At 29.3% G+C, this 12,237-nt stretch overlaps 1 protein-coding gene across 9 annotated transcripts in view; it reads right to left on the reverse strand.

The window, feature by feature from the left end:
• Positions 1 to 12,237, reverse strand: part of LOC130895735 (homeobox protein cut) — a 64,145-nt gene that overhangs the window by 5,745 nt on the left and 46,163 nt on the right. For 4 of the 9 annotated variants that reach the window (XM_057803256.1, XM_057803253.1, XM_057803254.1 and 1 more), the window contains exons 3-6: positions 7,998 to 8,179; positions 7,696 to 7,817; positions 5,009 to 5,419; positions 4,712 to 4,948 (exon numbers count right to left, since the gene is read on the reverse strand). In XM_057803256.1, the coding sequence (XP_057659239.1) occupies positions 4,712 to 4,948; positions 5,009 to 5,419; positions 7,696 to 7,817; positions 7,998 to 8,179 (952 nt within the window). Of the gene's footprint in view, positions 1 to 4,711; positions 4,949 to 5,008; positions 5,600 to 7,695; positions 7,818 to 7,997; positions 8,180 to 11,271; positions 11,379 to 12,237 lie in introns of those variants that run through there. The other 5 variants (XM_057803249.1, XM_057803250.1, XM_057803251.1 and 2 more) reach the window with 2 other exon arrangements.

Raw genomic sequence — 12,237 nt, forward strand, 5'->3', positions numbered from 1 at the left:
CATTGATTTTCAAAATATGAATTAACGACATAAACGCTTTCGAGTAATCAGTAAAAGTTGAAATATTTCATTTTTATGTAAAAGTTTTTTTGGTTTTGAAATAAATTCGTCTTTAATAAGATTGAAATACGTGGAAATAAATATATTTTTCTATAGTAATTTTACTCACAATTTCATAAAAGCTTCCCGATCACGTTTTTCGATATATGTCAATCTAGTTTCCATTTAGATTTCTTTCTGTATTTCCAACACTAATTACGAAATTGCTCCATGTTAACTGTCAATTTCAAATTTTTATTATTCGACATCAGAAAAGTCATATTCAAAACATCTGAAATAAACGAAAAAAAAAAAATCTAGACGCGTTTTAATCAGGAACGTAATAGGTAGATATACTACCCTTGAAAAATTATCTACCGAGTTTCGTATCATCAGATGTGAAATGTGAAAATGAAGCCAAAGAAGTAGAATTTTGAGTTTTCAATAAACTCTTTTACATACATACTTTTTACATAAAAAATTCAGGAAAATATTATTTAAAAAATTGGAATGAGTATTTTACTAAAAGATGAACTAGAGACTGTATATTGATGAGAAAAGCGATTTTGTTGTCTGTTGAAGGAGAAATATTAGTTGCGGAGTTGCGAAATAAGTAAGTGCTTGCGATTCTAAAGAAATTCTCAAAATTAAGTTTTTCAATACCATTTCATTCAATTAATTTATCTCTTCTATGACCCTGGTAAAATAATGACATTATTGTTCTATTTCTAGTTTATAAACGAATATGCAATCAGAATAAACATTAATTCCATAGCAATTGTTTAATTTTTCTCACGAATGGCAAAATTCAAACGTTTATTGTATATGTAAAGTGCTCTACGATATGCATACGATTTAATTTGGATGCACAATTTTTATATTTGAAATAAAATTACCAAATTTTTCTCGAACAATTTAAAATCACTAATAAAATAATAGACGATCAATAAAAACATAAAAATAATCAATCTATTCAAGAAAAGTTTAATTTCTGAGAACAAAACGAATTGATTTATTGTAATTTTTGAACGAAAATACGGCTCTAATTATAAAAATATTTAATAATACATAATTCATAAAACCAGCAATTATATTTCTTTAGACCGTGGTATTTATTCATATTAAAAACATAATTCGAGATTAGTTATGTTGTGAATCATTTCCTGTCATTCAATCACATTTCTAAAATGGTTTCAAGAAGACCAAACGTATAATCGTTTAGTTCAAACTACGGTTATTTTTTTTTATTTCGAAAAATTAAACCGACCGACACCGAACTTAGTATATGAGGAAAAATTTGTTTGTATCCTTTATCGACTTGACCAATTTAGTGAGAAAGATTTAATATATTTATGTTACCAATAATTATTAATATAACAAAAAAAAAAAGATCGTTCAGTGTGATTTCTCGAAAAGAAAAAACGGAACGTAATGATATCGTGCAAGAACCTGAAACATTTTTGATAATTTCTAATATGTCTGTAATTATACCCGAAAGACATGATGTTTCAAAATAATACAGAAAGAAAAGAAGTATCGTTTATAAGACAGACATACAAATAGGTACACGCAATCGTTTTTTAATGAGCATACTTAATACACGGAATTAAGAAAAAAAATTGATCGACCAAATCACAAGATTTCAAACTATGAATTTATGTCTTCGAAATTATTGCCTTGTTAAAAGTATTTTTCTAAATAATATATCATTATAAATAATATGATATAAAAAAGATAGATCGCAGATGTACTCAATATATTTAAAGTTATTTATCAAGGACAAATGTGGGTTAAATTTTTCGAATAATTATCGGCATCTTTATTTTCTTTTTGCAACTTGAGAAATCTTAATTAATAAAATATTCTTTTACATTGGACTATCAAGATTGATATAATAGTCTCATATATAAAAATATTACGGATACCATAAAGAAATATGAAAATTTCATTTTTTTTTTACGAATGCGATCTCTATAACACGACGGGAATCGATTATATAAAAGCATTTTTATTTCTAATATAATCATATATATGAAAAATATATCTAGCCGTAGCTTCACTGCAGCTGTTACAGCGTCACATTTTTCATGTCTATAGGAGATAATTTCTTTCTTTATTTTTCGAAAAAGAATGCTTCACATGATATATATTTATAATATAGTATATTAATGTATGTTTTGTCAATTGGAAGGCTTCTAAACAATAAATATAAGTATATATATATATATATTTTTTTTAACGAATAATGACAGTAAAAACTATATAGACTTCCGAAATATTTGACGACTAATTTTCAAATTGAAGATCTCTCTCACGTACGTTCGTCAAGTTCTCATTTGTTTAATACCATTATATATTACAAAGAACAACCAATAGTTAGGTAATAATGATGAGATTTAAATTACATCCCATCGGGATCGACAGCCGTTTTTTTAGGGCCGGCGATCATTTATGAAATTGATTATAGGTAATTTTCCTTTGATGATTTTTAAACGCAATTATAAGCTCGTTACCTCTCGCGTTGATTCGCGCCATTGAAGGGCAATCAAAATTCAAACTTTATCGTTTTTTAATTGACACATCTCTCGATATATTTTCTGACGCTTTAATGTCGGCGATGTTCTTTTTTTTTCCGTTAACATGATGTAATACATTCCCACCTTTTTTATCATCGAAGAATCGAACTAATGTAAGATAGCGAGGAAACGTACAAAGAAAAATCGCGTAGCGAAATAAAGTAATCAACCGATTCAGTTTTTCAACCTCATAAACATTTATATGTATATAAATATATATATATCCAATGTTGTGTATACACAGCATAAATAAATCTATGGAAAATCGTTATTCTACCGATGAATATAAACTTTGTAGCGCTTTCATGGCACCTTCGATTGTATCGGCGTATTATAAAAAAGTTTTTTACGGCATTTTCAGTTTTTACACATGCAACACTCAGCACGCGAACTAATCCCTTCGTTTCGATTGTTTTTCCATATACGCTTTCGTCAGGGCGCCTTTTTCCATTAAACGAAGGTTAATTGTAAGGGGTTGAGGGCGTCTCTTTTCTTTGCCGCGTGACGTTTGTTAAAGATTTGCATAGCCGAGGAAGTCTGTCTCATTTGAATATTGTTTTCAGTGAAACGTTTTTCTTCGGCAAATTCACGTTATCATCGATTCGATTTTATTTTTCATTGCCCTTTAGGAGAGATATTGTACAGCACACATATAACGGATACAATTGTTTAAAAAAGAAGAAACATTTCCCATAAAACGATAGTTACTAATTAAAAAACAACAAAAGGTACTTCTAAGGCAGTTACGGTATTTTTAATCGGTACCTACATATGATACTAATCGAAAGTTATACGGCAAAAAAATAATATCGATTGATAATATTTCGTTTCGAGATAAAGAATTGTATGCAGGTAGGTATAATAATAAGGTCTAATTTAATTTGTGTTTATTGTTTCTACAATGAATGTAGGTAATATCTAAACTTTTTGTCTAACTACAAGTGTCATTCTTTAAAATTTATAGTTTGAAATTAATGAGGCACATTGGAAAAGTCTTTAGAGCAACAAAAGCCATGGCCGCAAAAATTTTAATGAAGAAAATTCTTTGGCAAAACTTCAACGTTCGTATCATTGTTTTCCATTGGTGTACATACAAAAAAAACGTAAAGGGGTTCCATAATAATAAGTAACGTTTAGATATGAATTATTTCTTTTCGTTTTTTTTTTCGATGATCAATATAGTATTGCTTTTTATTAATTCAAAACCGTGCCAATACATAAAATATATTACGCGTTTTTCAAATTTTATAATTTCTTCTCATTTTAATATTTTGGATCCCATCGCTTCTACTCCATGGGATGCAATGGTTGTTCCTTAAGATCCTTTTTGATGTTTCAAATCAGTTTGTTCTACGTACGTTCTTAAAATAAAGCGTCAATGTCAATTAAATAAACATAAATTTCGGTTATAAATGCCTGCAGACTTGCGTTCGGGATGAAATATTGTACGTTAATATTTCAACTATAGTATAACTAAAATTAATCGTGTCATTGATATAATTATTATACCGGGAATATATTTGTTCAAAACAATATTCTCAAATTCTGTTTTCTATTATTTTCGTTTTTTTTTTGTCGGTAGATATTATTAGATTCGTTTCAATGTTATTATTTTGTAGTTGTACTGAAATTGATAGGTAAAAATAGAGTGGTAAGCTAATAGCGTGCTAGTATTTCGAGATATTAAATAATCACATATTTTGATCCGTCCTATGTTGACAATATACCTATGTTGGGTGCGCGCTCCCATGAAAAAGTAATTACATTGTGAATCAACGATTGTTGAAGTAAAAGCAGTAAATGCAGATTATTATAGAAAACGGTCTACATCTACTACTATTCGAAAGATAAACACAAATATTAAAATGTCATCTCTAGGAAGAAAATATTATTGTCTCACGATTGTAAAAGAACAAGTTTTCTAATCTCTCGACTAATTCTTGTTTAATAATAGAATAGAGAAACGATTTTCTATGTATATACGTCGTAAAAACGATTATCAATTATTAGACTTTCGAATATCTGTATAACGAAATACAACAAAAAAAGGGCACACTTTAGATGAGAAATGATGAATTTTTAAAAAATCGCCTTACCTTTCTTTGGTATTAACGATTTCAGTAGGAGTATGGCATTTTCGTCACATGCCCACGCGTGCATTTTCCTATAACTGTCTCTTCCTTTTTCCGTTAATTTATCCCACGGTTTCGGTTTCGAAAGTAACTCCGAAACCGTTCCTTGCGACAATCCTAGTACGTATTTTGCGAATAATCTTTGGCCAATATTGTGAATCGAAAGTAGTTCGCGTACCCTTCTTGCGATCTGAAGAGTATCTGAAAATTTCAATAACAAATTTTAAATTTCTAAATTTTACTTTATTACCGTCGACTCACCCAAATTTTGTGTTGCGTATTTATCGATGTTGTATCTCAACATTTCTTGGAGTCTAGCTTCCATCGGATCTCCCTTAGGTATAAGGCTTTCTCCAAGTCTTCCTACCATAGATCCTGGTGCCATACCTAAATCTTCGGCGAACTTAAACGGAGGTCTGTGATCATCGAATCGGTAAGGGCTCTTTAAACTATCTTCATTTTTTAAAAATGTACACATCGCCGATAAAGGGAGATTGTTATTGCTAACGTGATGGTTGTTGTTGTCTTCTTGCGGACTTTTCGGATTACCGTTTATGAGATTTTCGTTAGGTGAGGATTGACAGACTTGATCCGAAAGTTGGGGAGTGGAAGCCGTACTTTTGTCCGCCGTAGAATCAGCATTAACCGGTGTCGAACACTTGAGCGATATATCTAAAGAAGCAGACGGTGATTTTGGTGTTATACGATTTTGTTCAATGTTTCTTCTCCAAGAAGAAACTATTTCTTCACCTAATAAACTACCGAACGCGTCAACATTTTGAAAAAGTGGCGGGAGGATATTCGGAGGGGTTGTAGAAAGGGAAGGGGTTTGCGGCGGATGCTGATCAACCCCTAGAAAAAATGGAAATAATGTCACATTAACGGTGTTTAAAGGGGAATAGTACATTAGATTTTCGTAGAAAATCCCCTTTAGGTCTGAGGAAAAATTACGTTTGGCAGCGCTGCCATATCTATATGTTTAAATTTCTTTGATTTCTTAGACCTTTTAATATGTTTATGTTTCTAAATCTTCTTTATTTTAGATCTCTCTTCTGTTTCAAAATTAGTTTTTTTTAAAATAGTTTTCGAAAGATAGATTAAATTTTGAAACACAAATGACTTTGATTTGCATTTTAAAAATCGACATAAATCCCGTCGAGGTTTGATACTCGTCTATAGGTTTCCGGTGTTGCCGAACGTATTTTTCTTTAAATATTTAGAAAAGTTTCTATTCAATGTGTTCAAATATGTTTTGTATATTGTATAGCATAGTCTAAATTTTTTCTAGAAAAAAAAAAAAAATGTCATGTCGGAAGGAAAATATAATTTTGATGGTAGGTACTGACATTTGATTTATTTTATGTGGATTCCATTTTCTATAACGTAACAAAATAATTTTAACCGAAGAGTTACGAGTTAACATCAAATTTAAAAGACTTTTATAACGACAGTAAAGCTTCAGTCGGACTAATAAATTTTCCGAGAACAACGACAAACGTATATCTTTCGAGATGATTTGCATTTGATAATTAAGATGAATTCAACAAACTTGAAAAAAAAATTGTTATTCGCAAGTTCATATGGTTGTTTGGATGTCAAGAATCTCTTATTCATATCAAATTACGAATTTTGTTGCTTATGTTTTTAATCGATAATCAAAAAACAGTCTCGGAACCGAAGAGGATTCAAGTAGAAGTTAAATTATTTTTTAAAAATAAACATTTTCGTTCGACTCTGTACAACATAGTAAATTTCAACATATATATGTACTAAACAATAAAAGTATTAAGGACCTTCAGAAGTAGTAAAATCTCAATTATAGCGCACTCGAAAAAAGAAACTAGTTCAAATTTCGTAAAAAAAAAAACTATAAGAATCAACTGGTTCTCACGATGACGAAATTGTCTTTACAATTGTTCATAAAAACAATAAAAACGGCGTTTCTCAAGAACTTGTAATAATAAATTAGGTTTCCTAAGGCAGTACACACATTTTAAAATATCAGTTAAAGCAATAAAAAGGTTACATGACATTTTAGAAAGGAAAATCGAGTCGTATATTTAATTATTTAGTACAATCATTTTTTTATCCGAATTATATTTATTATTGATATTATTGAACAAAGAAAAAAACTCGATTTATTAGATAATATTTTCCAAATTATCACTGATTTTATTAGTTAATTATAATCGGAATATTTGTTATAAAAAATATGAAATAACCTCAATAAAATCTAAACGAAATAAAGATCTACTTTTTGATTTTGATTCATGATTTCCTCTTTTACGCTTGAGAGCATCTCGATCTAATTAAAAATACGAAATTCGAATTAATTACCCCGTTGTGTTCATGAATTATGTCTCTCTTTTTTGGGAAATTTGTGCTATGAGACTAACTGTATCAAACAATGAGATGTTATCTTTTTAGCTTTGTTAAGCTTCTTTGATTTCTACCGAATTATTATTAAATTATAGACAGAACCGGAGTTATTAATAATTACAATAAGATTTATTGATATAAATTTTCATAATTTTTAAATATTAAGTATATAAACTTGAAAAAAAAATTGTTTCTTAAAGTTTTATCACCTATTTTATTAATTAGGCGTATATAATATTGAACGTTGTTAAGGTTTTCGAATTAAACTTGTCGAAAATATTTTTGGATAAAATTTCCGAGTCCATCTCTGTAATGAATTATAATATAGACAGGTTGTTCATGATTTCGACAACGAGTAATTATATTAATTGTTTTCGTAGTTATGGATATACGTATTGTTTCCCTCTACTTTCTTTTCTAATTGTTCTTATAAAAATAGACTACATTCAATTTAATGAGGGGAGTAAAAATTTCGAACAATTTTAAAGAAATTAAGTGATATGTCTAGTGTGACGCGAACGGTCGCTTATTTAAAACATTCGAGATTGAAAAAAATGAAACATAATTACCTTCAATTTCTCTCTTCGGCGATTTATCGTTCGGGTCATGAACGCTGAGATTTTTCGATTTTTCTAACAATAATTCTATATTTTTTCCATCGGGATTATTGGCTAAGTCTGAGCGTAATATACTACAAAGGAAGAATTCAACGTTTTAACGGTTTAATAATAAAATTGACAGATAGTTACTACGAATTGATCAACATTATTATTATTATTATTATTATTAATATTTTCAAATAAATTACTACAAACTAATATTTTATTACAGATTGAAAAAATAAAAATTTGATACGTTCAAATTAACTTACCTGACTTCTCTTTTCAGTTCGTCATAGTCTTTTTGTGAGTCCAATTTGTTTTCTAATCGTAAAACGTGTTGTCTTTTCTGTTCCAATTGATCTTCTAATAAGCTTATCTGTGACATAGATGACTCTTGTAATTTCGACAGACATCCCTGCAGCCTTTGTATTTCCTCTACTAAATGATTGATCTATAACAAAATGATAACAAATAATAAGTTTGTTGGTACGGGTATTTTTGAAAAAATAAATACATTCGCCGATTGTACTTATTATCGATTTATTTCCGTTCATTAAAAGCGAACCGAATATTATACATTCTGAGAAACATTTCTCAATTAATCGAGCAGAAGGGGTGCCTATATATCCACCCCACGAAAATTAATCAATGCATTTGGAAATCACCTTATAGGGGGGTTGGATTAATATAATGTCTTCATTTTCTGTAGCGATTGATTGATTTCGATGCTACGTCATCACTAATTGTAAGTTTGTGTAGTAAGTTCCTTCGGATATTGGATTTTAGGAAGTGAAAGGGAAACCTATCGATTCAAACGAGATAATTACTTTTGGTAGAATTCAACTTTTCAAATACGATTAGGTATCATGTTATAGAAATACATTTTTATACTAGATAAAAGAATCAGTGTTTTCCGGTGATTACTGTCATCGGAAATACAATTTAATTACTAAACGATAAGTCGAAAATTGGAAATGAGTATCTGTATAGAAAACATTATTCTAATCGGAAAATGGAGCTATTAATTATAAATGAAAGATTCAGAGATAAATTCTTAAAAATCGTTCATATACCTAGTTGAAATACACGAAATAGATAAATATGGGGGATATAAATTTATCTGTGGACATTTTCTTATCTCTTTACACATAGTCATTCCCTCGTATTTCGCCAATTGAATCGGCTGCAGCAAGTTCCGACAAAAAGCACGATAGGCCAAAAAAACCTCTACCCTTGTAAGGTATCGGTTTGAATTATTGTTTTAAATATATCACCCTTGAATTTCCCTTCTGTTCGATTTTATTTTTTACTTTTAATAGCCCTCTGTCGGATTATAAAACTAAGGGTTTCCGACCCAAAAAAAGCCCCGCATGAATTATGTCTTAAAAGTGGAAACGAAGAAGACGATTTTTCATTTTGAAGGTATTGTTATCTTCTTCTAAATTAAAATGATAATAAAGATATAAAATTAACTGCATGTTTAATATTGAAACTCAGAGATACTTTTTGTATTTTTTTTCGTTCACAACGTATTCATTGAAATATTGCCTCGTTATTTATTCATCCATCCGTTCACAAAAGAACTCTTCTTCGATTCCCAACAACAAACTCCCCTATTTACTTTCAACTTCACAAACCGGATATTTCTGGCAAGGCATAACTTTTTCCAATCAAATTTTTTCACATACGTGTTTTAACAACCTCATATGGGGTTCAAATAATTTTTGCGAATATACCTAAGAAAAAGTGTATAGTTGCTACTTGAATGTAAACAACAACGTCAATATTTATGTGGGACACCTATAAAATCCGTAAGCTCTCCACAAGTCCACACTCGACATTTTTAATCGAATAATTCGCAACACCAAAGTGCCAAATGATTAAAACAATAATAAAAAAAAAGTGAGCGGCTTCGGTTGGCAGCAATGACTTATGAAATCGCCTTTGACTCACCCTAAAATTCTATAGACCAACGTTATTATTCCACGTCCCGGAACATTTTTGACGACGAGTTTTTAATGGGGACTACTGGAGGTACGTTATTTTTGTTTTGATCGGCAATAAATTCGGCGTGTTATCACGAAATGTGTGATATGAAGTGAGAGCTAGGACTTTTAAATTCCCCGATATATGTATCAGAGGAATATTTAGAAAGGGGAATTGGTCACATTTTTCTGATACCCTACCAACTCTCGAAATTATTTGGTATGTGCTTGAAATAAATTTTTTTCCAATATCTCTCTAGTTTTTATTTTCATTTTAATCAATCGTTTCTCGTATTTTAAATGAAATAAAAGAGAAATAATCCCTATGTTTGGTTACACAATTGGATTGTAGGATATTTACAGGACGTCGGAAAATGTCAAGAAAATTTGCGATGCGATTCAATTTCGTTATTATTTATTCACTGTTAGATGCTTACCGTTTTATATTTTCATTGTTACCTAATTAAATAACGAGTTTCCAAGAATATTTTAACCGTAAATTCTGTCATGAGTCACTAACCCGTTGTTGGTTGTTTGTAAAAATATTCGTAATTAAACATAGACTTCACTATCACCGTGTCAACTGGTAAATAAACTTACATGCATGAGACAAACGTACAATTAACCACTGAATATATCTGTTTAACTTGTATGAGCTTTAAAGGTGATAATATACCGGAAACTATATATTTTCGTTGATATTTTTAGGAGCGATAAACTATAATATACTTACATAAAATTACTATCAATACTTTTAAAATTTCAAAGTTTATTAATGTTTTGCTTTGTTTTTTTTTCGGGGTTGAAAGGGTTTTATATAAGAATATCATTAAATATACGTTTTATTATTGCCAATTTTGAAAATACAACACATCACACTTTTAATCGCGATTGATGATAAACTTTTTTGCTACGTATTCTTTTAGGAATTAGAAGTAATGATTAACCTTCTATTATTTAATGGATTTGATATATTTATAGAAATTAATATTTAATAATTAAAGGTTTTCGTTATTAATGCCTGTTTTATACGTAAACGGTTCCATTCGGTTCGGTTTGTTTTCGTTTTGTTACATCTACACGAATAGATTTCGAATCGTTTGAATATATAAATTAGTTCACATGCAATTCAACAAATGATTCAGTTGACAGCCTAAAGTACTTTAAAATTTTGTTGTCGTTATCTCTTAGCTTCGAAAAAATAGTAAAAATGCTCCAAATTCTTGACGAGAAGATGCATCCAATGAATTATTTTATATCTTTCTCGTTTTTTTTTTTATACAGAACAAACCATTACTTGTTACGATTATTATAAGTACCACAAATCACCTTAGCGCGAAAAGACACGGAATTTAATACATATAAACCATACGAAAATCGTGTTTCATTCGTTTCCGGTTCCTATGGAAAGCATACGTATGAATTGAGACTATGAAGTTTTGTAAGTACCTTTATAAATAAGAAAATCCGTATTTTCTACATAATATATATGTAAGATGATTATTGATATTGTTAACAACTATTTATTGGATGAGGATGATATGTTTAGTGAACTCACTTGTTGCTTCTGCGACATTGTTGTGTATTTAGTACATTGCAACACTTGGTAAAAACTGTATTAACCTATCAGAATGTATCATCATCTTTAACAATGTTGAGATAACTGAAATCAAATTCCCTCAGTACGACATAATATTACAAATAAATGATGCCTTAAATTATAATTTATAATAAAGCAAACAAAATCGTGATAAATATTGTCAACACTATCATCTCCATATCAGATATTTTACAGAAAAATAAAGAAGAAACATCAGTAAATATTATAATAACCTGTTAATGTATTGTAAAATAAATCATTAAAAAAATCGAGAATAATAATTAACAGATAAGGGTTTTATAAGGTTAGAGATAACGACCAATGGCGCCTAAGTCGCAATTAAACATTCTAAGCAAATAGTTACCTGATAATAAGATCATGGGCGTTCATTACAAGTGAATCTGATCAAACAATTCTTGTTGATGCTATTCTAGGGGTATAGCTCTAGTATTAAACTTATCGAATAAATAAAACAAAAACGATATCTACCGATATATCCTTCCTTTCTTATATCTTGATATTTCCACCCTTTTTTTTATAAATGATTGTGAGCGCCCGTGTTTAAAATTTAATGATAGGAAATCTTAAAATATCTACCAACGTGATGAAATCATTGAATATATATATAAAATTTCGAGATCTTATCATACGATTTGAAAAGATCGCAATTAATATATACATATAATAATTTTTACGATAAGGTTTATTTGTTAACCCAAATTAGTAATTTTATCTTTCTTTACTTTTGATTCTCAAGAAGCGAGAAAATAGAACACCGAAGATAGGTACTGGTATAATTTTTGCTACCTATTTGTTTAAATAATGAAAAAATTTCAACATACGAAGTAGTCGATTTTGTAATATTCATATTTATCTGTAGTGATCAATTATTTATGATAGTTTTTAATTTAAATCCGATATATG

This window comes from Diorhabda carinulata, chromosome 6 (assembly GCF_026250575.1).
Source record: "Diorhabda carinulata isolate Delta chromosome 6, icDioCari1.1, whole genome shotgun sequence".
NCBI lineage: Eukaryota > Metazoa > Arthropoda > Insecta > Coleoptera > Chrysomelidae > Diorhabda > Diorhabda carinulata.